Source organism: Myodes glareolus, chromosome 12 (genome assembly GCF_982192425.1).
Source record: "Myodes glareolus chromosome 12, mMyoGla1.1, whole genome shotgun sequence".
In the NCBI taxonomy this organism is placed as follows: Eukaryota; Metazoa; Chordata; class Mammalia; order Rodentia; family Cricetidae; genus Myodes; species Myodes glareolus.
In genome coordinates, this window is record NC_142037.1 from 24946782 (window position 1) to 24973642 (window position 26861).

The 26861-nt window shown below is 43.9% G+C and overlaps 1 protein-coding gene across 7 annotated transcripts in view; it reads right to left on the reverse strand.

The window, feature by feature from the left end:
- The window catches only part of Atp8a2 (ATPase phospholipid transporting 8A2), a 577323-nt gene that overhangs the window by 150413 nt on the left and 400049 nt on the right, over window positions 1–26861 (reverse strand). For all 7 annotated transcript variants that reach the window (XM_087912148.1, XM_087912155.1, XM_087912154.1 and 4 more), the window contains exons 28-30: window positions 11225–11299; window positions 3741–3863; window positions 1252–1330 (exon numbers count right to left, since the gene is read on the reverse strand). In XM_087912148.1, coding sequence (XP_087768274.1) covers window positions 1252–1330; window positions 3741–3863; window positions 11225–11299 — 277 coding nt within the window. The remainder of the gene's footprint in view (window positions 1–1251; window positions 1331–3740; window positions 3864–11224; window positions 11300–26861) is intronic.

Genomic DNA, 26861 nt, shown 5'->3' on the forward strand with positions numbered 1-26861 from the left:
GTCACGGGCCACATCTGGGGAGTGAGGGAATCTAGACAGACAGTAGCAATGCCACCACCCCCTGTAGGTCACAAGCTCAAACATTAGAGAGCCACCCTGTAGCACATAATGGCCGTCTGAAACTCTGCCAGCGGGAAGGCCAACTTTTCTAGGGCCGTCCTGATGTGAACACAAGCCTGACTTACAATCACCAGCCGCCGAGTGCTCTCGAGCTCCAGAGTGTGCCACACTTGTCACTAGTCCATCCTGCAAAGGGGACGGCCGCTCTGTCACCAACATGCCACAGCTTCTTAACTGAAACCATAGCCCAGGCCCTTCTACTCATGAACACTGACTTCAAGAGCCCTCAGAAATCGAATCCACCGCAAATAAAGATGAAATGCAAAGGGGCTTTGGAGTTCAAAGACAATTGGTTTGCTAAAAAGTTCTTTTTTGGGGTGGGAGTGAGGGATCTAGAAGCAGTCAGTTTCATTTTCTGACCTAGATCTTTAAGGGCCCTCTAAAGAGAGGGAGCTGTGAGGTGTCTGAAAGGAAAGCACATGGAACATAAGCAGCTGTCTGTCCATCTGACAACAAGGGATGGGTCAGAGAGCATCAGTGCGATGAGCCATTCCGGCGGAACACGGGGCACACCGACAGGAACAGTTTGTAAACTTTATACTCCTATGTCCTTCGGAAAATCCAGGGCCTTGTCTAGCCAACATTAGCAATTACTTTTTCCCCGGGGAGCTTCTGATGATTTGAGAGGGATGGCATTTTTATGGTGTGTTTTCATCAAGAAGAGGGAACTAGCACAGGCTATCCTGTGCAGAGGGACTAAAGCCAACCTGGAGAATCAGCTATGACTTCAGAGGGGTGTGTCAGGGAGAATGCTCTCAGGAAACATGGGATGGGATTAAATGTATAAGACCTGCATACAGATATGAGGAACTTGAAGCAGAAAGCTTAAGTGAGTAACAGAGGCTTTTAAATTCACGGGGAAGAGACATAAGTGCTCCCTCAAGGTCAAAGACTCAGTTATCACAAACCGAGTGTGGAGTTTCTAGTATTTACATAGCCATTTCAAAGAAAATTCCAGAACTGACAGGACTTGCATGCGATAGACTTGGAACCAGCTCCTGCTGGGTGACTGGTCTGTGTTCCCTGTCTTTAATCTCGTGTGGTGCACAGCTGGGGAAAAGGGTCCACATGCTGGCCCCATGGCAGGCGACATCCCTTGCTGGTGGCAGAAATCACGAAAGCATTGCCTACCGTGTTCCAGTACTTTCATGGGAAGCCAGAAGAGGATGAGGGAGTGGACCAAGGCATTGATGCAGTGACCCCAGAAAACCTGTGGGGAGACAAACCAGGGGTCAGGGCGCTCAGGATTCGGATCTCGTGTGCAGCTTGTGACAGGTGAGGCATGGGGAAGGCCCCTGGTATGGCGGCGCCCCTTCTGCAAGGGGTACTGCTAGTCTCACATTAAAAAAAAAAATCTGAGATTAAAACAAACAAAAAAACTGTTCTCCCCTGTTTACATGTAGATGGCAGGACGACCTCCAGATACTATTACTTTAGTAGAGCCTGCATGGAGATGACACACCATCCATCCACATCTGAAAACTGAGCTTCAGTGTGTGAGCGCTCCCCATCGTAAGAGGGCACGTCACAATCACTCAGAAAAGGGGGTACAGGTTAAAGGTGGAAAGCAAAAAAACAAATTCTATTTATTTTGAAAACATTAAAACCCATTTTATGTATAAATTTTCACTTTTTTCACCTTAATGTCTTAAAATACCCGCCATTCTTTTTTTTTTTTTTTTTTTTTTAAATCATCTTGGAGGTCAATGCCACACACACTAAAAAATTCTCTTTGGGGGCAGGTAAGATGTCTCTGTGGGCAAAGGTACTTGTCACCAAGTCTGAGGACTTGAGTTCAATCCCAGGAGTCTCGTGGCGGACTGCTGAGGGTTGTCCTCTGACCTCCGCGCATCCACAGTGACATGGCACACTGCTTCCCAAGATACAAAATGAATAAAAAATGTGAAATTCTCTTTTAATGTTTGCAACATTAAACAAAAGGTCACAGAGTTCTGCTTATCCTTAATGAGAGTGTCATGAGCCTTTTGACGCTTTTAAAAGTTGTTTTTTGAAGCCAGGTTATACATGTGCTGTGTTACTAAGCCCCAGCCCAGGAGACACATGCTCAGGGGTCTCCAGGTCGCTACAGAATGTCACGAAAGTGGCTGAACCGCAGTTAGGAGCACCAAACAGCATGACTTGTCACTTTATAAGGCAACCAGATTTGTCCCCAGTTTTATTTACCTGTAATTTTACCCTGATGACTGGTCTCAGATCCAGGCCCCGTGTGTGCTGGGAAGACTGTACCATTGCTCCTTAAGTTCAGCCCTTATGGGTTCATGTTTGCCCATCCTTTTCCTGACCTCTCCATTAAAAAAGTCAAAAAAGCCTCCTAGGTGCCTGCAAGGCCGAGGCCCACCCAGTTCTTCAGCTGGTAGAGTGGATTTATTTTCTGCTTACACGCCACCCCTAAAGATCCAGACTGCAGACAATAGACTTGGTTTGTGAAAGCAAAGCAGTGTGGCAAGGAGGCCTCTACCTCCCCACTAACAGACTCAGTAAGCAGAGGCTGGCAGATTAGTCAGCAAGCATGAGAAGTGGCAGAATCAATAGAATGCCTCTTATTTTCTCCAGTCTTGCAACTGCCCAAGGATAAGGCAGCCGCGACAGCCAGCCATCCTCAGTAGCATCTCCTCGGGAACAGCCTGAAGAGGTGGGTGGTCCTCTACACCCTTGTAGTCCCCTCCCACTCAGCACCAGGGCCATGCTCACCATTTGCCTTCTCTGCAGAGGAGATCCATGGCTTCCCTTCAGGCAACATTAGCCAATGTTAGCATGTATATATGGGCCCACCTTGGTATTCCTGGGCCCCTACAGAATAATCTGTCCAGGTTGAGCATCTCCATTCTGAAAGTAGCAAATGCTGACTCCTCCAAAACCCAAAACTTGTTGAGCACTCGTTGACTATTTAGACTTGATTCCGTCTCCAAGACATATTATACAAGGCAAGTATTCCAAATTCTATCCTTTCCCCCCAAAGGCCTCTGAAATACACAACACTTTTGAGTTCTAGGCATCCCCAGAAGACAGAAGGACCTTAGTTTGGATGCCCAGCTCATTTGAAAATCAGAACAGGCTGTGCATGCCTTTAAACCTGGCACTGGGTGGTGCATGGCAGAGACAGGCAGATGAGAGCTTTCTGGTCAGGAGGCCACCCCAAAATACCCAAACCAGTGAGTTTCGGGCTTCATGAAGGATTTCGTCTCAAAAAACAGAGTGGAGAATGATAGACACCCAATGCTCTCACCTGGCCTCTGCATGCACCTGCATCTGTGTGCCCCTCCCACCATGTGCAAGCATGCATATACCTCACACACAAAATTAAAACCAGTAAGCTAGGTTTGTAGCCAGCCTTAACAAGGGCCACATGAGAGCATATGGCTGACTGTAATGGGAAGGGACATGGGATGCTGCTGCCCACAGAATACCAGAGCTGTGGGTAGTAGGCAGGAGACGCTGGCTGGATCTGAGGGAATTTCATCTGGCTCACAGGACCCGATGTGAAGGCCCTGTGTCAGCGCCCTCTGTAAAGGACCGCTCATCTCATGGGAGGGTACTCAGAGCCGAAGGAGAGGCAGAGTTGTGCCTTTTGTAGACGAGAGTTTCATCACATCGTTTACCTTAGTGTTGAAGCCTTCTGCGTTCTGAGTGATCTTGTAGAGCTGTGGAAACCTCAGCATGCTCTCCTGAGTACAAGACCTCTCAAAGATTCCCAGAGTGAAGGGCGGCAACGCGGTGAAGATCTGTGTGGAGACAATAAGCCATTAAACACAGCCCTCTGCCTCACACTGTGCCAGGGTTTCGGTTCTGCGGGCAATGACTTAACTTCTGGTCAAGTCCAAACCCGAGACTCCATGATTCACAACTCCCCACTCATCTTCCAAATAGGACAAAAGAAATAAAAAAATTAAAAATAACAATTTTTTTATTGTTAATCCATGTAAATGGATGCACGGAGTGCTAAGAACATAAGTCCCGATGAGCCCAGAACTCAGTGGTGAAGGCTGCCCTCTTATCTAGAACCAGCAGTGATGGGGCTCACGCTACAGTTAGCTCCAGGAAGTGGCGTGTGGGTTGTACAACTTTTCCTCCTGGGTCTCTCTGCATGGTTTAGGAGGCACTGGTACCCCATTTACTGTGGTCACTTACTGTGAACGAGACGGGAGCAGACAGTGTGGGCGGCACTGAGAATTCAGACATGGCTTCAGTGAGGAAGAAAAGCCAGGAAGTTTCTGAGCCCCTGTGTGTACTGCAGAGGAGGTAACCTGTGACAACAGGGTGATGGGGATGCAACGGTGGGAAGCGTGGGGGCTTAGCGAGGTTGGTCAGCCAAGGATGTTCCTGTGCTTTTGTGAAATAAGGACTCAGTGCATCAGAGTACGGGGCTCACAGGGCATGGGCCCTACAGGATTGGGCAGGATGATGCTGAGTATGGGGAAGGGTGCTCCTGGTACCTCCTTTGAGAAGAGCACCCTCTAACACTCTCAGGCATTGACAGCGTGTTTTGGGGAAACCTGTAGCATGTGAAGGATGTACCTGACTGGGGGCACAGTACAAAGGTGAAAGGAGACCACAGAAACACTCCCTGGGGCACTAATCTTGGGTAGATAGAGTCTCTGAGGTGCCAACTTTCGCATGCTCTCCTCAGGCGTCAGAGGTGCCCATTTTTCTGTTTTGCAAAATAAAGATGATGAAGACGTGTTTGGAAGGAGTGAGCTATCTCCGTCCAGGGCACGTGAGTCACTCTTACTTGATCCTGACAAGTTCAAAGAGACTGGCCCATGATTTATCCTCTGTTTTGATGGAATCTATATCCTCAAACCCAGTCAGCTCTGCAGTCATGGAATCGAACAAGCCCCTCTAAGAGAATCTCAAACCTACACCAGTTACCTGGAGAGAGTCTGACCAATGACACACACCTTCCCCAAGGCTGCTGGGGTCAGACAGGAGAGCCAGGCCAGGGACTCTCTCAAGTGCTGGCTTTAGCCCAGGGTTGATGGGAAGCAGCCCTGCGATTTCACCAGGCTATAAGGAGACTAGGAATGACTGCTGTCACTTCTCTACAGCGACGGCAGCTGGGGTCTCATGGCGAGCAGAAGGCGTGGCCAAGGGCTGTCTCAGCAGCTCCGCATGCATTTTTGGGTTCATCTTTCTCCTCCGCTGTTCCGTGTCGGTACACACATCGTACATAGACTCTGCTACCTTTCCCCTTTCTCTCTTTTATTTGAATCTCTCCTCAATACACTTCAAGCCCTCTCTACCCCTCATTCCTGGGGGCTAGCCCAGCAAACTCTGCCACACTTCCATCTGCTTAGAGCATACTGCAGTCACCTATGTAGCCTGCTTGGGGGACATTTTTTTTTTAACAAAATGGAGACATTACACACACTTATCCTCATCATGAATTTTGCTGCACAATACAACACAGAAAGCTCTGCAAGCCTCTTGGATTTAACACCAATGCAGTCTTTTTAGTGTTCTTTAGTGTTTATACAATAATTCACAGCAGGGATGTGCCATGCTTTTGAGTTATTAATCCATCGGCAGACATTCACCCTTTTTTGGTTACCACGAACATGCAGCAAACATTTATTATATGGTCCCCTATATGCTCTGCTTTTATTGCATGGGAGGAAGAGCTGCTGGGTAAGGAAGGAAACATGCAGTTTGAATTTTATAAGATGTTGCATGCCTGCACTCTAAAAAGAGTTCCAGCCTTTTGTATCCTCTTTTGTAAAGAACATGCACGACCTTTTGCCAGCTTCCTGTCGGGCAGGGGTTATACTCTACGTTTATTATTCTCTTGTCTCAAAAAGTCAAGATATTAACTCTTCCTTTAAAATTTTTACACTTCCCTGTCTACCAGTGAGTCTGCACATGCTGACCATCTGGGTCTGCCTCCTTCGGCAACATTCAGTTCCTCCTTGCTCTCCGCCCATGCTTAGCTGAACTGGGGAGTTCTACGGGGTCCCAGTTGGGTCTTCCAGTTGCGTTCATTGTTTACCAGCTTCTTTTCTTCCCCACATGGTTCTTTTGAAACCTAAAAGTTTTCAAGTTTTAAGTGGTCAAAAAAGAACCTTGGACGGCCCACGTGGGGACGGTTTTCCCACCCTGGAGTTTACGTGTAGTTTTTAGGAGCCTGTGAGGGGAGTCTCATGGTTTTATTTTTCCCATTGAAGTCTTTAATGCATTTAGAACTTATTTTTCTATGAGGAATAAGCAAAGAATTCATTTTTTTCCCAGATAATGAACCAGATGTGAAAATACAATTAATTCACACTTTCCCACAACGTTGAAAAGAAAAAAAATCCCCATTAGCACTTATTAGACTCTGATGTATTGTTTAGACTCTGAAAGTAGAACCCGGCTGTAGAGTCCCTGAGCCCGTGAGAAACACACAGTTCGTGATGGTCTTTCGGGGCTGGTCTGATAATAAAGACTACAGTCTCTTCTGAACGTGTGCTGCGTATCTATGTTCAGGTCCTCCCTATTTTCACTCACACCTTCTATAGCGCCGCACAGCTCCTCTCGCACCCTCAGACCTGTTCACATGTGTAAACGTGTACGCTAGCTTATGAAGTGATGCCTTTGTAATGACCTTGGAGCCCTCGGAGTTTGGTCCATGGACATGTCCATAGAATTTTGTGCAGTTGTACCATACGATTTTATTTTCATTTATTTATTCATGGTCTCATTTATGTTCTGTTTAATATATAGTTCGGTTCTGGCCATCTTTAATGTTGGGCTTACAAGAGGCTATACTGCAGTATTACAGCTTTATGACCAGCAGATTTATCGCTAACTTTTTGTAACACAAAAAGTCTCAGACGAGTACTAAAGAATAAAGTGTGTCTCGGGCTGGTAACTCACAGTTGTGACTCGGGGGCTTTGATTTTACAAAAGATGCTCATTTCTAACATGACAGAGAAGCTCATTCCAGTAGAATCCTTTCCCCACACTAAAAGTCAGCAACAGTGTTGTGGATTACACGCAGCTTGACTAGGCTGTCACATTTGTATTAACCCACGATTCGAAAATCATCTTACTAACTCAGTCACGAAACCATACGGGCAAATAAAACTTTTAATGTTATTAAAAATATTTTTAAAGGTAGAATTTATTCTGGACAGGATAAAAGAATTTAATATTTAGCTCTCAAGTTTGGATTATCAGTATATTATTACAGTTTTATGTATCAGACTTTTAAGTGTGACAGATACAAAAAGAGTATTACTTGTCAAGTGAACAACGTTTAGCTGAGTCTCTGCAGCATACAAATTAAATACATTTTAAAAGAATTTGCTATGAATTTAAATTATATTAACTATGAGAAGCTCAGGACTGAACGAATGTTTAACCAGGTTGAATCCTGCATATACTTCTGTTCTCATATGTGCTATGTGTAAAAGTGTTCAAATATATCACACGGACTAACACAACAACAAAAACCCAATACGAAAAGTTTAAGCCCTGGTTTTAAGTCTTTATTTCCTTGTCCTTTCTCAGTGGTCCTGGGGACTATGCACGGTAGGCATTTACTCTACATTGAGCTGGATTCCCAGCCCTGCTTCTGTTTTACTTTCCGTTGAATTCTGAGACGTGTCTTACTAAGTGGCCTGGGCCAGCCTTGAACTCACTCCACAGCCCAGGCAGGTGTGAAATTTAACATCCTCCGGCCTCAGCCTCTACAGTAGCCGGGACTGTGGGAGGTGCTCTGAGGCCCAGGTGACTTACTCATGAGGACAGTGGGCCATTTCATATGGATACCATAAAATCGCAACTATGGAACTTATAATTTTAAAATACATGAGCAACAGAATCATACTGTGCTACCTGGCTGGTCCCCAAATCTTGAGGCCAAATAATTCTCCCTGCCTCAGTCTCTCAAGCAGCTGGGACTTGGTCGTGGGCTGTCCTGTCCAAGTTTGCTTTCTGAAAGGACTTCTGACTACTTCTGCAGTTTTTAGGAGTCCATCGAAATAGGAAAAGACTGAGATTTAGAATTTAGAAATAGCTCATAGACCTAGAATTACTGGCTACAAGGACAGAAAAAATGTCGCATCTGGCTCTTTTGGGATTTTCTCATATGTCTAGCATTTTTTTTTTTTTGGTTGGTTTCTCCTGGATTTTCTGGATAAACGATCGTAAATGATCACATTAATGCAACCATTGTTTCATTTGCAGGAGCATTGGTATAAGCATTGAAGCTGCTCGTGATTTCCCTAACATTTGCAACCCTTGTCTAACTTTATTGGTGGCTGCTGAGAACTCTAGGATGAGGCTGAACTCTGCAGTGATGATGGCCGCTCCCCTGGTGATGGCCGGTGCCCCCTACTCCGCAGTGATAGCTGGTCCACCAACTGGGAGCTTGCTGGGGATGGCAGCGTGTGCAGCTTTGCAAGCGTCTGAAATCTGGCTGACTGGCTTCTTTGTGCCTGCATTTTTATTTTTGGCTAGGTCTTATCTTGGGAACACCAGCTGAACTACTTCAAACACTTGTGTGGCACTTACTGATGGGACCTCATTTTTATTCATTTTAGTGACATAGTCAGGTTGATTTCCTTTGAATTTGGAATTCTTGTATTCATGACATCAGCCTTCCTTTGTCAAATGCATTACTTTTTTGTTCCTCCTTTGGTTTTTCGAGACAGGATTTCTCTGTAGCTTTGGAGACCAGGCTCGCCTCGAACTCACAGAGATCCTCCTGCCTCTGCTTCAAGAGGTAGGGCCTAGTGTCAGGGAATCAGGTGAGGGGTTCACCGGGGCTGAACAGATAAAAAGGTTGGCCAATGTGGGACCTTCAGTTTCCTAGACTATGACCATCTAAGTCTGTTTTCTATATAGAGAATTCAGCCTCGGATACTTTGCCATGATACTCACAAATGAATGAAAATCCCTTCATGTTCTCAAAAGGTTTCAAGCTTCTAGTGGAAGAGACTGCAGGACTGCTGGTCTGGTGCAAGTAGAAAGACCTTTCTGACCAGCACCCCCAGTCTCCCAAGCACCCTCAATCCCCCAAGCACCCCCAGCCTCACAAGCACCCCCAGCCTCCCAAGCACCCCCAGCCTCACAAGCACCTCCAGCACAGCCGAGCACTTCTATCATGCCCCAGCACCCACGTTAATACCTATTCTAGGACTCTGGTAACTGAGGGTCGGTTCACCTCAGAACTGATTTATCTACTACAGAGCCTTCTTCTCTATTGGTTGGTGGGCACTGTGTACACAAAACATGTTCCCTACCCTACACATTAGCGGTCACAGTGATTCCTAACTTTCCACAGGCACGCACTCCCTGTGAGCAATCGTTTAAGAAGATGCACATCTCTGAGGCACTCTCTACTGAGTGACTGAGGGCTCAGGAATCTGTGTTTTTAAAAACAAATCCTTGTTTTTTGTTTTTTTTTTCCTGTGAGTGGACTATGGGCCTTGCTTTGATCAACACTGTCCTTCACCCTTCTTCAGCCTCCTTCAGCCCATGGGGCTCAGGCATCACCTAAAATTTCTTAGGTTTAAGTTGAATTTTCTGAAGCTATCTAAAGCGAAGAAAACCATCCTGCCCTCATAACCTGAGCATGAAAACAGGTTAAACTCTACTCATTCCGTAGGGTGACATGCATCCTAGGCTGTCCTTAATGCTGAAGCCTATCCTCCAAGGGATCAGCCTCATGTCTGAACTAGGTGTACAGCATGGGTTTCTATGTGGCTTCTCTAGCTATCTCTACTCTCTGTCTGCTATCTATCTATCTATCTATCTATCTATCTATCTATCTATCTATCTATCTATCTTCTTCTTCTTCTTCTTCTTCTTCTTCTTCTTTTTCTTCTTCTTCTTTTTCTTCTTCTTCTTCTTCTTCTCCTCCTCCTCCTCATCATCATCTATCTACCATCTATCTATCTACTATCTATCTATCCATCTATCTATCATCTACCCACCCATCTATCATCTATCTGTCTAGTTTCTAGCCATCTCTAGTCTCTCGTCAGTACACAGAAGTGAGGCCCTTGAGCCATGGTTGTGGGGGTAGGTGGTTTGAGGAGAGCTTTAACACACTAAATTAGCCCTTCTCTCTCTCCGGCTCACCTTTTAGTAGCTCTGCACAAGCATGTAGTACAGGATGCAGCAGGTAACATGGTCCACTAACTGACCATCACAGCTCACCTCAAAAGCAGAACCTAGCCTGGCCAGTGTCTGAGCCCACACACTGATCCTTCTCACCACTAAGTCCATAGGCCCAGGTCATGCTGTGTAGTCAGCATTTTACAGCTACTGAGAAAAGCGGGCTGGAGGATGTGGCTAAACAGCCACTGATACACGCAGTCCCATGAGCTGTTTTAGCCACGCGCCCCCCCCCCCCCAACTCCATCTGCACCTCCCTGGGGCGGCTACTTCCGAGGTGAAATTCCATGAAGTGCAAGAAGCCAGGATTGGTGTACCAAGCAGTAGGGGAGAGCAAAGCCATTCAAGAGACGAGCCACTACAGTGACCCATAGATGGGTCACCATGGCGTTTAGCCACATCTGCCCGCCCCTTAGTTCTTTCTGCCAGAGAAACAAAAACCAAGAAAACCAGGCATTTTAGCTTATACTTTATAGTTATTTTTGACTTTTGTATTTATCCATCAAGTAATGGAAAAAAAAACCCAAACCCAAGCAAACAACAACAACAAAACCCTCAAAGACACTGCTGAGAGTTCTTCAAGGAACTAGAAGTCAGAATTCAAAGACATTCTTCCAAGAAGGGCAGAAAGCTCACTAGGTCCTATGCGTACTTCCTTTGCCCGTATCCATGTAGGACAGAAATTTTTACTTGAAAATGTTGCAGCAGCATTTAGCAAAGGGGTAGCCAGGGGGTCTATTACCAAGATATATGGGTTAATAATTTCATGGGGCTCCTCAAGAATGATCTGCTGTGATTGAAACCACGTGTGGCGAGCCTGGGCTTCTGCAGGATGTGTCACCGCAACAAAGGCCCAAAAGATCTATTTGCACTGCCTGCTAAGTACACAGACGATTGGCTCAGATACACTTCCCAGACATAAACAGTGAAGGAATGCCCTGGGGTTCTGCGTGCTATCAGACAGAGTGGGGGGGGGGATGCTTACCACATTGTACAAGCCGATGCACCAGCGCTCAAACAAAATCTGCCCAGAAAATCCATTAACAAAGGCGAACCAAAGCTGCAAGAGAACAAAATTCGTCAAGTTTTATATCAATATTGACCTAAATATTTCCACTCACTGGAGAAGTAGCCAAGAATGCAGACCACCAGCTGGACACAGCTGCCAGGAGAGACTGTGTGCCAGGACTGTGACAATTATCCTTTCAAGGATTATAAATCCCCAATATCATAAATATCAATATCTTAAAGAATATTTATATTAAGGATGCACTGACTTTGGGAGGTCATATATGCCATGTTCACAGGGATAAAGAATTTATAACAAATACAAATTTATACCAGAAAGTCAACTTTCTGGTTGACTGAAGGAGTCTGAACTTCATGCATTTTCACCTATAAAAACTGATTTGATAAATATGCTTTCTGTTTGTAGGACTTTATCAAATAGCTAAAGATCATAACTAATTAAAACCAAGAAACACTTCTGTCGGTCATATATGCTTTTAGTTGACACAATAGTAACTTCTGTGATTGGCTGTCCTCTACCTCGGCAAAGGCCAACACAGATGAGAAGGAGCAAGCATGCTTAAATCATCTTTTATGGTAACCTGTGGGTATTAGTGAATAAAATGCTGGATTATCATTCATGAGCAGTTATGGAGCAAAGTGTTCTACACCAGATCGCAGATTAATAACTGAAATATACAAAGCTCTGGAAAAACTAAACACTAAATAAACACTTCTATCAGTGAATGAGAAAATGAGTTAACTGGTCAGGTCATTCTCAGAAGGTGATGTAAAAGGGCCGGTAAACACATGGGAAAAGTCAGCAACCTTAGCTGGCAGGGATATGCGGATTAAACTACAATCTTAATCAGAATGGTGGTATCAAGAGGACAAATGGCAACTGTGGTGGCTGGAATGAGAACGTCCCCCAGAGGCTCACAGATTTGGGTGCCTAGTCAACAGGGGGTGGCACTATTGAGAAGGATTTGGAGATGTGACCTTGTTGCAGTGTAGTAGTGAAAGTGGCCGGCTGCCTGGCTAGCTTATACCCCGAAATAACAACACACAAATTGTATTCATTTAAACACTGCCTAGCCCATTAGTTCTAGCCTCTTTTTGGCTAACTCTCACATCTTAATTCAACCCATTTCTAATAATCTGTATGTCACCACGAGCTCGTGGCTTACTGGGAAAGATTCAACATGTCTGACCTGGCAGCTTCATGGCGGGCAGCTCTCTGATCCTGCTTTCTTCCTCCCAGCATTCAGTTCTGTCTCCCTGCCTATCTAAGTTTTGCCCTATCAAAAGGTCAAGGCAGCTTCTTTATTTAACCAATGAAAACAACAGAAATACAGAAGGACCTCCGACGCCATTGCAGGAAGTGTGTCACTGGGGGCAGGCTTTGGGATTTCAAAGACTCAAGCCAGCGTTTCACTTTCTGCCTGCTACCTGCCCATCTCGGTGTAGACCTCTCAGTTCCTCCAGCACCACATCTGGCTGCATGCTGCCATGCTTCCCACAATGACGACAATGGACTGAACCTCTGAACTTGTAAGACAGCCCCAATTCAACACTTTCTTTTATGAGTTGTTGTGGTTATGGTGTCTCTTCACAGCAACAGAACACCGACTAAGACAGCAATCAAAGCTGTCGAGGACCAATTCTCTAGGAGAAAACTCAAGACACACAGAGACTCACTGTGGTCCCACAGGAGTCCTCTCCCAAGAGAGTGGTTTGAAAAAAAAAAATGGCCCCCAAAGGGAGTGGCACTATTAGGAGGAATGCCCTTGTTGAGGAAATGTAGAGGTGGGCTTTGAGGTCTTTTTGGGTCACATGTCCCTCAGTGTGACTTTCAGTTGTTAAAACTGTAAGCAAGTTTCTTCAATTACATGTTTTAATTTAAAGAGCTGCTGTGGTCATGGTATCTCTTCACAGCAATAAAAAACTAAGACCGAGGTTGGTACCAGGGACTGGGTATTGCTATGATAGGCTGGACCATCTGCTGTTTGGAGAAATTTGGATTTTGGTACTTTGGGCTGTGAAAGCAGTGGAATGCTTTAAGCGCTGCTTACTCACTGCTTACTGGGTCATACTAGTAGGAGCATGGATATACTGCCTAGAGTGCAGTTTGGTGATTTTTTTTTGGTGAAGAATGTGACTGCCTTTTGCCCTTGTCTAAAGAACCTGCCTTAAGATAAAGTGAAGAGCTTTGTATTAGTTCCATTGGCAGGGAAAAAAAAATCTTAAAACAGCCTAGTATAGACTCTGTCATGGAGGCATAGCAGTTGAGTGCCTTATTGGCTGAACTATCTTTCTGACCCCCGCCACACACACACACACACACACACACACACACACACACACACACACACACACAAATGTAAAGTATATTAAAATAACAAAAAAAATTTAGAAAAATAGTCAACGATACAATAGAAGAAAAATTTCTAAAACCTCATTATGCAAATGGAGGATGAGCTGACATAGGAGATAATGTATTTATTATTTACTGACTTCTGGGGTTGAGGCGCCTCTAATCCACAGCCACATGTATGCTAAGAACATGCTCTTTAACTAGATCTTTCCCCCAGCCTGAATTTTGAAATCTTATAAAATTAATGGACTATATTTAATGAGAAGAGGCCATTAACATGCAAAGGGACACAATGGAGCTGGCTCCCCACTTCTCCCCAGAATGACGTCAGAACAGAGGCAGGTGGCTAAAGTTTAGAAGGCTCAGTGAAACAGTGTGGCCAGAACTTTAGCAAGTCACAAAAACTTAAAAAAAAAACCCAGCCCTGACAACATACAGGGATGAAGGAAGTAATACCATCTGTCTGTTACATTGGTTACAACTCAGACTGCCCAACAGATAAAAACAAAATCTAAAACATGTATTCTAACCAAGAGAGACATTTTTAAAAGCATGGGAAAAAAATACTTAGAATGAAGTGGAATTCCTAACTCTGTCTCACAAGCTAGCAGAGTCAGAGCACACCCTGCTGCTGCTTCTTTTCTTTGCCTTCTCCTCTTCCCCTCTTTTCTCCAGTCCCTCTCTCCCTCTTTTTCCTGTCCTTTCTTTTCTCTTTCTTCCTTCCTTCCTTCTTCTCTCTTTCTTTCTCCTTCATTCCTTCTTTCTTTTTTCCTTCCTGTCTTCTTTCCTTCCTACCTATCTACCTTCCTTTTTTCTTTCCTAATCCCTTCCTTACTTTCTTCTTTTGTTCCATCCTATCTGTCTGTCTGTCTATCTATCTGTCTATCTATCTATCTATCTATCTATCTATCTATCTATCTATCTATCCTTTTTTCTTTCCTAATCCCTTCCTTACTTTCTTCTTTTGTTCCATCCTATCTGTCTGTCTGTCTATCTATCTGTCTGTCTATCTATCTATCTATCTATCTATCTATCTATCTATCTATCTATCTTCCTTCCTTCCTTCCTGGAAGCAGCAAGCAGAGCCCCAGTAGCCCGTTGCATTGTCTGCCTCTTTGCTCTGTAATTGTGGTGCTAGGAATGAACCCAGAGACCAGGTTATTCCAGGCCAAGCACTCCACCACTCAGCTACATTTGAGACCCTCAGAAATTTCATTTTTAATTAAATATCCCCCAGAGTTTTCAGATTTAGTCATGTAGTACTCAACACAAAAAAAAAATGTTTGCTTTGACATTATCTGAAAAATAGGACCTGCATACACTACGCAGTGATAGCTGTAGAGGACTCATCTGTTTAACAGGCACAATAACCCATCTAGAGAATGCTATAACTCCATATGCACTGACTGTCATAGAACAAGCTCCTAGACACATCATGAAAAGAAAAATCAAGGTGCAAAACAAGGATGTCTCTTGAAAGCCCTGCACTTCAGAGGCTGAGGCAAGAGGATCTTGAACTTGGTGTCAGTCTAGACTCCATAGCAAGACCAACTGACATAAAAACAGACAAACAAAAAAATCCTTCAAAACAACAACAAAATCGAGCCTAAACCTGAAATGCCCCGAATCCAACAAAACTCACACTGAAAAGTCAGGACTGTAAAAAGGAAGAGCAAACTCAAGTACCTATTACATCTTGCTGGGACATACCATGGGCCTGAACTGCCATTATTGCTAGATGGCTCTTTCTGAGTGACTAAGAGGAGACTCACATGTGCCTGTTCAGTGAGACTCACATGTGCCCTTCCAGTGCTTTGAGCTTTCAAAACATCTGTGCTTTATTTCCATAACTGAGGCAGTTTTCAGCTACAAACCAGTCTCCAAGGAGGAGACATTTCACACTGTGTGGAGATCCCCTCCACAGTCACCGCCTGAAGGAGGATGCTAATTGTCACGGAGTCTGTTGAACCCCCTACACAGCCCAGGAGAGTCCCAACAATGACCTGACATGACCCCCAACTGTCAGTAACGCACTGGGGAAAAATGCTGCCTATAGGCTAGCCTGGTGCATCAAGCTGTGTCCACGGCAGATTCCTAAGGGACCAGCGTAGCACTGGACGTGAGTTAGGCAACTTCACAAATGTGGGCCTACACACGGTCATATATTCCTAAAATAAATCACTGAAAGGTTACTGAAATCACTGAAAGAGCAAGTACAAACTTTGTGTGACCACGATGCCCACACTGGTGAAAATTCCTAGTAAGAAGGAAGGCAAAAAAATCTTAGTAGAGTTCTTGTCTCCTCTGAATTGACTCTCGGGGACAGTGAAGGCACTCTTCCTACCAATCACCTCCGGGGGGGGGGGGGCAAGTCAGAGTGAGGACTCTGATCACCCGCCCCAATCCCGCTCCCCTCCCCACCCCCCAGCAGCAGCTGTTCCCACAGCTCGGCTCAGCTGGCACAGGCCTGCTTCCTCACAGTCTGGCTGGGCTGGCGCACATTTTTATCATTTGCAGGTGCTGCCGGGGTTTGGCGTGTAAACAAACTCATTTTAACATCTTCATCTGCAATCACCCGTCATTGGATGATTAGACGCGCTTATTTGACCAGAACTCTTTTGGGGGGGAGGCGGGGTAGAGGAAAATGAAACCCAAAATATGCAAAACAAGCTCCTCCCCCAAACCCATTCTATAATTTCACAACCCATGAGCTGTTTATCCCCCTCACCCCCCCGTAAAAATTCAAACTTGATTTCATTTTAGGAAGGTTTCCACAGGTAAAGGGAAAGTATGAAAGTGTACTGTACTTTCAAACATTTATACCAACGGACTTAGTTTTTTATTTTATTTACTTGCGAGGCAGGTACGCGATGCCTCTCTGACACACTATAAAATCAGGGTTTCACACCCCTTAGTCGTATACAAATGTGAATTCATATGTAAAAAGCAGCACCACCCAATTCCTGAACACTAAGGTCATTTTGGATGGGCCACTGGCTCTCAGGTTCCTAGACCAAACAGCGCCCTCAATGCAAACAGACGGCCTGTGCCCTCAACTGGCAGCTCCTGCAGGGCGGCAAGCTTGCGGCCGCTGTGCTCTACTCCTGTGGATTAATGGGAGAAAAGATTCCTCTGCCTTAGCTTTCTTATTAACCAGGAATGCTCTTAAACGAGCCAAGCCAGAGCCTAGACTGGGCAGCCTCAGACTCGGTGGGTTGTTGGGAGGCCTGCCAAGCACTGCCGCGTGCCAAGCTCCTGGGGTTTGGGTCCTCAAACGTTGGGCTGTTATGAGCAAACTGACCCAAACTTATTAAATGGCTTTTCCTTCTTGGAGAAAGATCCTTCTTTGCTCTAACTGCTGCCGAACTGGAAAGAGCAGGAACCTTGCTGGTTAATGGTACAGGCTCCCGTCTGGAGGAGCGGCTGCCATTGTTCAACCTTGGTGGAACAACGCTCATACCTGTCACTGCTCCTGCTGACAGCCATCATGTTTAATAGATAATTGTTGGTCTGGGGGAAGGGATGGCTTGTCCTTCCAGGTGCCCGGAAGAATAAGAGAGGGGAAAGAGTCTTACAGAGGATGATGGAATAAATTAGCCATCTGACTTCATCCTAAAGGGAAACTGTAACATCATCTAAGAGTTTACACATCAAGTCTGAGACAATGAACTGGGATTAAAGACATTTGTTTTAATGACAAATTGCTGCTTTCCTTTTTCTCCCATTTAACCTGACCATCTGAATCAACCCACCCCCCAAAAAAACTAAAAACCAAACCAAAACAAAACAAAACAAAAACCCAAAACCTAAAGATGTCCTTTGCCTAAAATTCTATTTCTGGAAATCAATTTCCCATTGATAAAAGCACTGGTCTATAAAATCATTGCCTTATTTTACAACATTGTTGGCAAAGGGTAAGGGGCTGAGACTCTTTCTAAACGAATTTTTGTTATTGTATATGATCAACATGTTATTGAGTATGTGTGAGGTCAAAGAAAATGCTGGAGAATCCATTTTCACTTTATAGTTGATGTGTGTTCAGGCACTTGTTGTTGATGATCAAGCTTCCTCAGCAAGTGCTGTACCATCTCTCTGGCCCAGACACTGAAGTTCATCAGTAGAGATCACGTGACTGCAGCAGATCTACAAAATATTAAGCACTAAAAAACGTGCATAGGAAATCAAGGGGAAAACACAATCAAAGGTGTAATAGAGAGGAAGGGGTATGAGACGCAACAGCAAGGCAGGTGACAGGCTTTAGAAACTTGCCCCTCAGGTGATCTTTTGTCTGATAAGTTGTATGACTGAGAAGCCAAAATGAAGCAGAGACTCAAAAAGATGATGTGGTAGCCAGGCACGGCCCCATTTTAACTCTTGGGAGAGTTTTCCCTTGTTCAGTCAATATTAGATGGGTAAAAACCAGAAGCAAAAACTGCAGACCTATAAAACGAACAATAAAAGGAGAATGGTGTGCATGGGCCTAGGTCTTGTAGGAGCGTATAAAGAGGCACATTCATATGCGTTTATTTGAACCCAAGAGAGAACACTAAAGGCTGGTCCCACCGTTTCTGTGGATGGCTGAGCAGAAGCAGGGGCAGATGGGAGGAATATTGTCAGCTATAGGCATGACCGTTATCATCACAGCACATAGATGTTACTTCAACTTTTGAAATTACATGGAACTCAGTCTTCTGCATACCCCACTACACTCGTGTTTCTCTTAGCCTGTCACACTCTTTAATCTTTGCTGCATTTTCGGATTACCCCATACGACCAAAGGTTGTATGGGTTTGATTCATGACAGCATCCTGCAGACCTGGTCCAGGGCTGGGAATACAGCAGCAGTGGATGCTCACAGAATATTAACACTTCAAGAGGAAGCCAAGTGAGCACATGATACATTCACCTTAACTCAGCTGTTTTCTGAGAATGGACCCTTACTCTCACAATGGATCACTATCTTCACTTTCCAATGAAATATGAGAATGCTAAGGAGTCCAAGGCCTTGTTACACCCCCAGTGGATTAGTTCACTTGAACCTCATCGCCACCTTAACAACTATAATTTCATCTCATGGTGAGGAAATCGGAGCACAGAGAGGAGAAAGGCACAAGGGTCCACAATAAACTGATGCCTAAAGACCACAGCTATTCATGGCAAATCGTGCATATTGAATAAGCTATTTTCAAAACATTTAAGTGGAGGCAATTCAATATCAAATCTGTATCTCTAACTAATTTGCTCCTGATATTTTAAGACTGTAATATCAACAAAACACTTTCCAAATGGAAAACTCATTGAGAAAATAACCCAGATTTTTCTGAGATTTCAAGTTAAAGATGCAGAGGTTCTTTGGGGTTTGGGAAGCAGGTTACAAAAGTCTTCCTCACCATTCCAGTCTGAAATAGTTCCCAGTAATATTCTGAGCTAGTTTATTGCTAAGACAGTTGAGACTGACCCAGCAGACAACAAAAAGCAAACTTAAAAGAAAAAGTAATGTTTATTATCGAAATTCCTTGAGTAAAAACATGCAAATGAATACTCTTGGAACAATCGATGTTGTTTAAAAGGAACAGAATCTGAAAAAGCATAAAATAAAATGGAAATTATCACATCAAATGAATTATAGCATAAGATGCGTGATTATACATTTTATTACTTTTTTTTTCTTTTCCATTCAAATTTCAGATGATCCAACAAGTTCAATGTTATGGCCCAAAGCCACAAAGTTGGTAAAGGGAAGTCTGGTAAACATTTTTAAAAGTGTCTTTAATTACTAATTTTTCAGTACTATGAAATGCCTCTGCTTCTACATAATTACATGGTTATACTGCTAAACTATAGAATATCAGGTAAATATGAAGTCGTGTTTTCTCCCCATAAAAGACTATAATTCTGACCAGATGGGGTATGCACAATTAAATTGATTTTTAATAAGGAACTCTTGGCACAATAGAATGTAATCGTTCTAAATTGTATCAAGGACTACGTCAAGTTTTTTTTTAAATAGTTCAAGGTTTCAGCTCCTCAGCCCAAATCCCGTGTTGGCATGCTATGGGACCAAACGGCTCTGGAGACCCATAAGGAAGTAATGAGCCTTTCATCTGGAGGTCACTGGCTAGAATCTGCTCTCGTTCATTAATGGCGCAGCTGCGTTCAACCTCCTGATGCTGGAACGGTGGCGGGGGTTTGCTATGCAAGGGGTAGCAGAAATATGTGTAAGATCATTTCATTTATGGGCAGGACCTGTGGCAAGTATTTGAGAACATGAGTTTTATAACCAATAAAACAATGCTCTTAACTCATCGACAGTAAGATTTAGTGCCTGGCTCTGCAGACCGGGATGGTCAGAGAGAACTTAGGTGCTCTACTGTGTCCCCATCAGTCGCTTCAAGCTACTTTCAGGGCGAGCTGTGGGCTTTGTGTTTGGGCTTTGTGTTTTATTCTGGGAACTGGAGGGAAAGGCCACTGCCGACTTTCTCAGAGGAGTACTATAAGAGAAGATTTCAGGTTTCTTTCTTTCTTTTCTTTTTTCTTTTTGCAGGAATATGTATGAGAGAGAGAGAGAGAGAGAGAGAGAGAGAGAGAGAGGAGAGAGAGAGAGAGAGAGAGAAGTATACAGAAGTCAGGTAAACCTCTGTATCATCATTTGAGGATGGGTATCATCCTCAAAAACTCTATCTATCTCCTTTGAGGCAGAGTCGCATTAACTATGCTTGACCCACTGGCCATCAAGCCTCTAGCCTCTGCCTCCCAAGTGTTAATTACAAGCTCATGCCAACAGGATTTTATTTATTCATTCTGGGGACCGAGCTCAAGGACTTATGCTTGCAAGGCAAATGATTCTCTGATCCATCCTATCTGTTTTAAAAACATGCCATAATCAAGCTATCTGCGTAGACTTTGTTTCAATTCATGCTTCATGCTGCCAGCAGCAGCTACCTCCGTGCTGAAACAATTCAGTGTGGTTGGGGACCGGAAAAGTCTTTTGGGGATATCATAGAGGGAGGGTGATCATCTCTCTGGAGGAGTCCGCACAGTATCGCCAAAGGGGGTAGGGCCCCAGAAGATAGGGGGGCAGCTGGAAATAGAGAGGGCTGTTTGTAGGGGGTATACAGGGTGTGAATTTGGGGGAAAAGAGGAGGAAAATGAAGGAGGACCTTCAACTAGCAGGTTCTTCCCAACAGAGGCACATATGTCCTCTGATAGAGACTTTACAATCCACGTACCTGGACATTTGAAAAACTACCTCAATATAGTCATGTTTTACTGTGGAAAAAAATGTATGCTACAATTTAACTATTTTGAGCTATTTTTTAGCTTTTAGTTCAGTAGCACTAAGTATGCTGACAGGGTTAGCAAACACCAACAGCCTCCACCTCCCAAACCTTTGTACATCTTGACATCAAGATTCTGTCCCCTGTAAGTCACTCTCCCTTGACCTCACTGGATATCTCTGGGACCATTTCATGTTCTGTCTAGAGGAATTTGGCTGCTCCGGTTATCTCAGTAATAAGGCATTTGCCTTCTTTATTAACCTTACAAGGCTTGGTTCTTTCATTCTTTTTTAAAGTTAAAATGCCAAGGTGGGTTCATCTACATATGAATACTTGGGTTGTTCCCTACTTGGGGTCCTGATCATCAATGCAAAACATCTGTTTGGGTCCTTGATATTCTGATCTTGAGGTAGAGAGGAGCCACTGAAGCCAGGAAAATCTGACTAACACAAAGGACCTACTAAACCAGTGGTGCTCAGTCTTCCTAACATCGCAACCCTTTAATACAACTTCTCGTGTCGTGGTGACCTCAACCTTAAAATTATCTTTATAGCTACTTCGCAACTGTATTTTTGCTTTTGTTATGAATCTTAATGTAAATATTTGTGCTTTCTGATGATCTTAGGTGACCCCTGTGAAAGGGTCATTCAACTCCCAAAGGGCTCGTGACCCACAGGTCAAGAGCCACTACACTGAACCATCTTCCACAGAAGCTGTTTCACGCTGCCATCCCAGCAGCAGGATGAGTTCTCTTCATCCTCAGCAACACTATTTCCTGTCCTTTCATTTCCTGCCATGCTTTTCCAGTATCTTTTCTAACGGGCATGCCATGACATCATTGTGATACCGATGATGAGTGCTGTTGAGAACAATTTCATATAGGAATTGGTCACTTCCACATCTTTGTCTATTCAATTTTTTTTCTTTTTTAAATAAAAATCTGGTTTTTGTTATTATATTGCAGTTCTTTCTATATTTAGAATACCAGTTCCTTATCCTGTTTTGCAAATATTTTCCTATTGCATCTCTTGCTTTCCACTGTTGATAATATCCTTTATACAAAGCACATGTAATTCTGTTAAATCCCCAGTCCTCTTTTCCTTCTGTTGCATGTACTTTTGGTGTCTTATCTAAGAAATCTCAGGAAAATCAAATAGTATGAGTCTGCTTCCTCTCTTAGCTTGTTCAGTCAGTTTCTGACTTTCCCGGTTGAGCGGTCTTGGCACTCCTACTGACAGTCATTGCATGGGTTTGTGTCCAGCCCTTTTCCCACCTCCATGGCTCCCATTTCTGTCTGTTCCCAGAGATACATTGCTGTGGGACAATAGTCTGTACCCTGTCACTTGTATTTTAAATAAAATCTGATTGGCCAGTAGCCAGGCAGGAAGTATAGGTGGGGCAACCAGGCAGGAAGTAGAGGCGGGACAACAAGAATTCTGGGAAGAGAGAAGTTTCAGTCTGCGATCATCACTCAGGCACAGAGGAAGACAGACACAGAACAAGCAAGATGTGACTGCCTTGCTGAAAAAGGCACCAAGCCATGTGGCTAACACAGACAAGAGTTATGGGTTAATATAAGTTATAAGAGTTAATAAGGAGCCTGAGCTAATAGGTTAATCATTTTATAACTAATGTAGACCTCTATGCATTTCTTTGGGACTTAATGACTGCAGGAACTGGGCAGGACAGAAACCTTAGTTAACACTACACTTTTGTGAATACTGCTTCCTGGGCCCCTAAACTTTGCTCTTCCTTGTCACGACTGTTCTGGATAGCAGGGAGTCTATCCACATGCCACAGGGAAACCTTTCCATTTCTCCTGTACTTTGCCTTCTATTTTTTTTTTGTTTCATTTTGAGATAGTTTCACTAAGTAGCTCAGGTTGGCCATGAACTTGAAATTATTCTCCTGCCTGAGCCTCCAGAGTACTGGAAGTACAGGTAGTTGTGACCTAAGCCAGCTTAAGTTTTTCTATTTCTGACTTCCAAGATTAGGACACCACCCTCCTCCTCCATCCTGTGATCTTCCTGTATTACACAACACACCACTCTCCTCCACCCTGAGCTCTTCCTGTACCACACAGTACATCACTTTTCTTCTCCATCCTGAGCTCTTCCTGTACCACACAGTGACATCACTCTCCTCCATCCTGTGCTCTTTCTATACCACACAGTGACATCACTCTCCTACATCCATCCTGTGCTCTTCCTGTACCACACAGTACATCACTCTCCTTCTGATCCTGTGCTCTTCCTGGAACACCTAGATTGCAGCTACAGCCTGACAATCTCTTATTCTAAACACTAGGGGACAAATGGTTTCAGATTTCAGACGTATATGCTTTGAACTTTGAGAAATTTCCATTTATATATAAAAAAATGTCTAGGAAGATGGAACCCAAGTCTCACTAAAAGGTCAACTTTTATCTTGGTTAGGGTTTCCACTGCTGTGATGAAACACCATGATCAAAGCAAGCTGTGTAGGGAAGAGTTTATTCACCTTATGCAGCCACATCACTGCACACCACCAAAGCAAGTCTGCACAGGAACTCAAGCAGGGCAGGAACCTGGAAGGAGGAGCTGATGCAGAAGCCATGGAGGGCTGCACTGCTCTCAACATTTTTATCTTTCAAACTCCCACAGAACAGCCCACTGAACTCTCAACGGTCAATGGTTGTTTTAGCCCAAAGTTCCAACACCCTTCCATAATCTTTCCCCAAACAAGACAGTCATACCTGTCATAGCAAAATCCCCACTCCTGGTACCAGTTTGTATAGTCTCAACTTGTGTAAATAGTGCAGGGTACAAATCTAGGAAGGTTCTAGAAAAGCTGAAAGAAGACAGAATATATAAAATAGAATGGAACAGTTTACATAAAAGCAAGCTGAACCCAGCAGCATCTGCTTACAATCCCAGTCACTTGGACAGTTGAGGCAGGAGGATCACATTATTGAAAAAGAAAAAAGAACAAAAATCATAGGTTAGAAAAAAATAAGTCTATAGGTTAAAAGGCAGAGCGAGAAAGGGAAAACCACAAAACACACACACACAGCTTTGTAAATGTCAGAACACTAAGCATAAGCAGAAAAGAGGAAAAAAAACAGGGTATAAATAAGGGTAGAAATTCAAAGTTACAGTGAGCATCTTGCTCCAGCCAACCAAAAGAAAGCTAAAGGACACACAAAGTTCTAAAAGAAAAGAATGTCAACCTAAACTTTTGTAACCAACCAGTTTAGCAGCCAAATGAAATCCTAGAATACAGATGCATCAGAAACATCATGGGACACTTCTTACGAACCTACTAATATATGGGCTTCATGAACACAAGTCAGGAAACAGAAGAAAGAAAGGATCCAAGAGCCATTATGTCCTTGAAAAACACCAAAGAAGCAAAATCCAGCACCAAAGAGAGACCTACAAGTAGTGTGGATAGGGACAGGAGAACCAGATAAAAAGGGCAGGGAAGGGAAGGTAAAAATGGTGTAGGAGGTCCTTCTGTATTTGTGTTGCTTTCATTGGTTATTAAAGAAACTGCCTTGGCCTAGTTGATAGGGTGGAATTTAGGTAGGCAGAGAAGACAGAACTGGATGCTGGGAAGAAGGTCAGAGTGGCAGCCGCCATGAAGCTTCTGCCTGAGACTGACGCTGGTTAGAATTTTTCCTGGTAAGCCACAACCTGTGGTAATACACAAATCACTAGAAATGGGTTAAATCAAGATGTGAGAGTTAGCCAATAATAGGCTAGAGATAATGGGCCAGGCAGTGTTTAAATGAATACAGTTTCTGTGTGATTATTTCAGGAGTAAGCTAGCTGGGCGGCAGGATGCAGCCCGCTCCTTCTACAACATGGAGGTGAGAGTTGAAAACACCTACAGAGATGAAATCCTGGAGAGTGTCAAATGCACATGGGGTTCAGATAGGATAAGAGACAAAAGAGAATAAGAGACCTTGTCCAGGAGCTGGGCATAGACTTATATTCAACTGTAACCCTAGCACTCAGGAGGCTGAGGCAGGAGGATTTTAGTTTTAGCCCAGTCTGGGCTACAGAGTGAGACCATGTTGTAAAAGATCAAGACCTGGGGGCTTAGTTCAGCGGCAGAATACTTGTCAGGAATAAGCAAGGCTCTGGGTTCCATTCCCAGCACCATGAAAATGAACCAACGGATACAATACAAATAAGGAACCACTCACACTGAACAAGAAGAAAACCCCACTCCCCAGCTCTACAATAAGCATTATTTGCATAATTTTAGAGAAGCTGATGTGGACTCTCTGAGTTAACACAAACACTGTTAGGGAAAGGCTGCGAAGTCCACAGGAAAGCCCCACCCACCAGGATAAGAGTCAGCCCTGTGGTGTTTAGCCTGGGCTCATCAGTTCAAACACATTATTTCGAAAGACGATGATAATTTTGAGAGGAACAATCTAAAAGGTTTTCTTTAGAGATTATGACTAGGAAGGAAACATCTTTGTAATAACATGTAAACATATCCATTACACTGTATGTACATATATGGATGTACACATATGCACTATGCCTTGGGTACTTCTCTGTGAGGTCTGAATTAACACTGGAATTGATCAGACTTTACAGGGGCATTGAGTAAGTCCAGAACTACCTGGCACTGTTCAGCTCTACACTGGTGGTTGGATCACGCTTGGCATTTTTCGACTGCCAAAGTCATACCACTGATACTGTTGTATCGCGCTGCCAAGTGCATTCTCCACGCTAATTATCAATTGAGGTTGTGTTACTACATCACAGTCAGAACAGTTTATATAATGAAACGGGGAAACAAGTATGGAAGCAGCTGCCTCCTAATTAGGATGGACAAGGTCTTTTAATAGACACACAGTCTTTTGTTTTGTCTTTAAGGGACAGTAAATCATGGAAAGTTTTTACAACTCTATTAGATAGTCCCTTGCCATCTTTAGCTATAATGTTACAGGTAAAACTCACAGACAAACTGAGAATAAGATTATGAAATAAAATGTAAAATTAATTCATAGTTCTTTTAATATTTACTTTCCAAAAAGCTGACAAAGTTCGATGATTTGACATGCCATAATCATCACATCAGTTAACACACACACACACACACACACACACACACACAATGGTCTATCAGGAAACACCTGACTGGCTGGTAACTGTAGGTTAGTTTTGGTTTGTTCTCCCCACCCTTTCTTTTCAATACCCCATCTCTCTAATGAAGCCACTAGTGCCTCTCTCTGTATTGGAATTTTATTTACTTTTATAAGCATCGTTACATGAAACCGAGGCTGGAAATGGATCTCTGAGTCAGTTATCAGCACTGGGCAGCTGGAGGAGATGAACTCAATTTATTTTTACTTCCATTACTATATCGGGTATTGGGGACCAGTGAAGAGAAAGTCATCTCTACTCTCAGAGGTTTCGAGGTTGGGATTGGAGGCAGCGGCAGACGGCAGAATTGATTTCTTTCATCTTGAATGCGATAAATGCTCCCAACTGGATGGGAGGATGCCCAAGAAGAGGCCCTGTTTGGTCAACAGGAGGATGCCCAAGAAGAGGCCCTGTTGACCAAGGCCCGAAAGGCAGGGAAGTGAGTGCCCTTCCCTCAAGCTACCATCTTTACCTCACTACCCAGAGAAACAAACTTCTGTGTGAATTGGGAGCCGAGGTCAGAAGGGTGGATCAGTTCCCAGGCAGGAGGAAACTTCATTCAGAAAAAGTGCTTTTCCCTCAGCAGCCAGTGGTGAACGGTCAGACTACAGGCGTGGAGAAAAAGTTGTCCTGGCCACTGTTTTTATGAGACTCAAAATAAGCAAAATGAAAGAAAACCCAAGCAACTTTCTGTGTTTCAAATGCTCGGAGCTGTCTCCCCAGGAGCACACTGCTGTGACTAGAACCCAATGACCGTGAGGCATATCTGTTACCTCTTTGCACATGCTTCAGGCTCCAGCCTCTGGAATACTGCTTGAA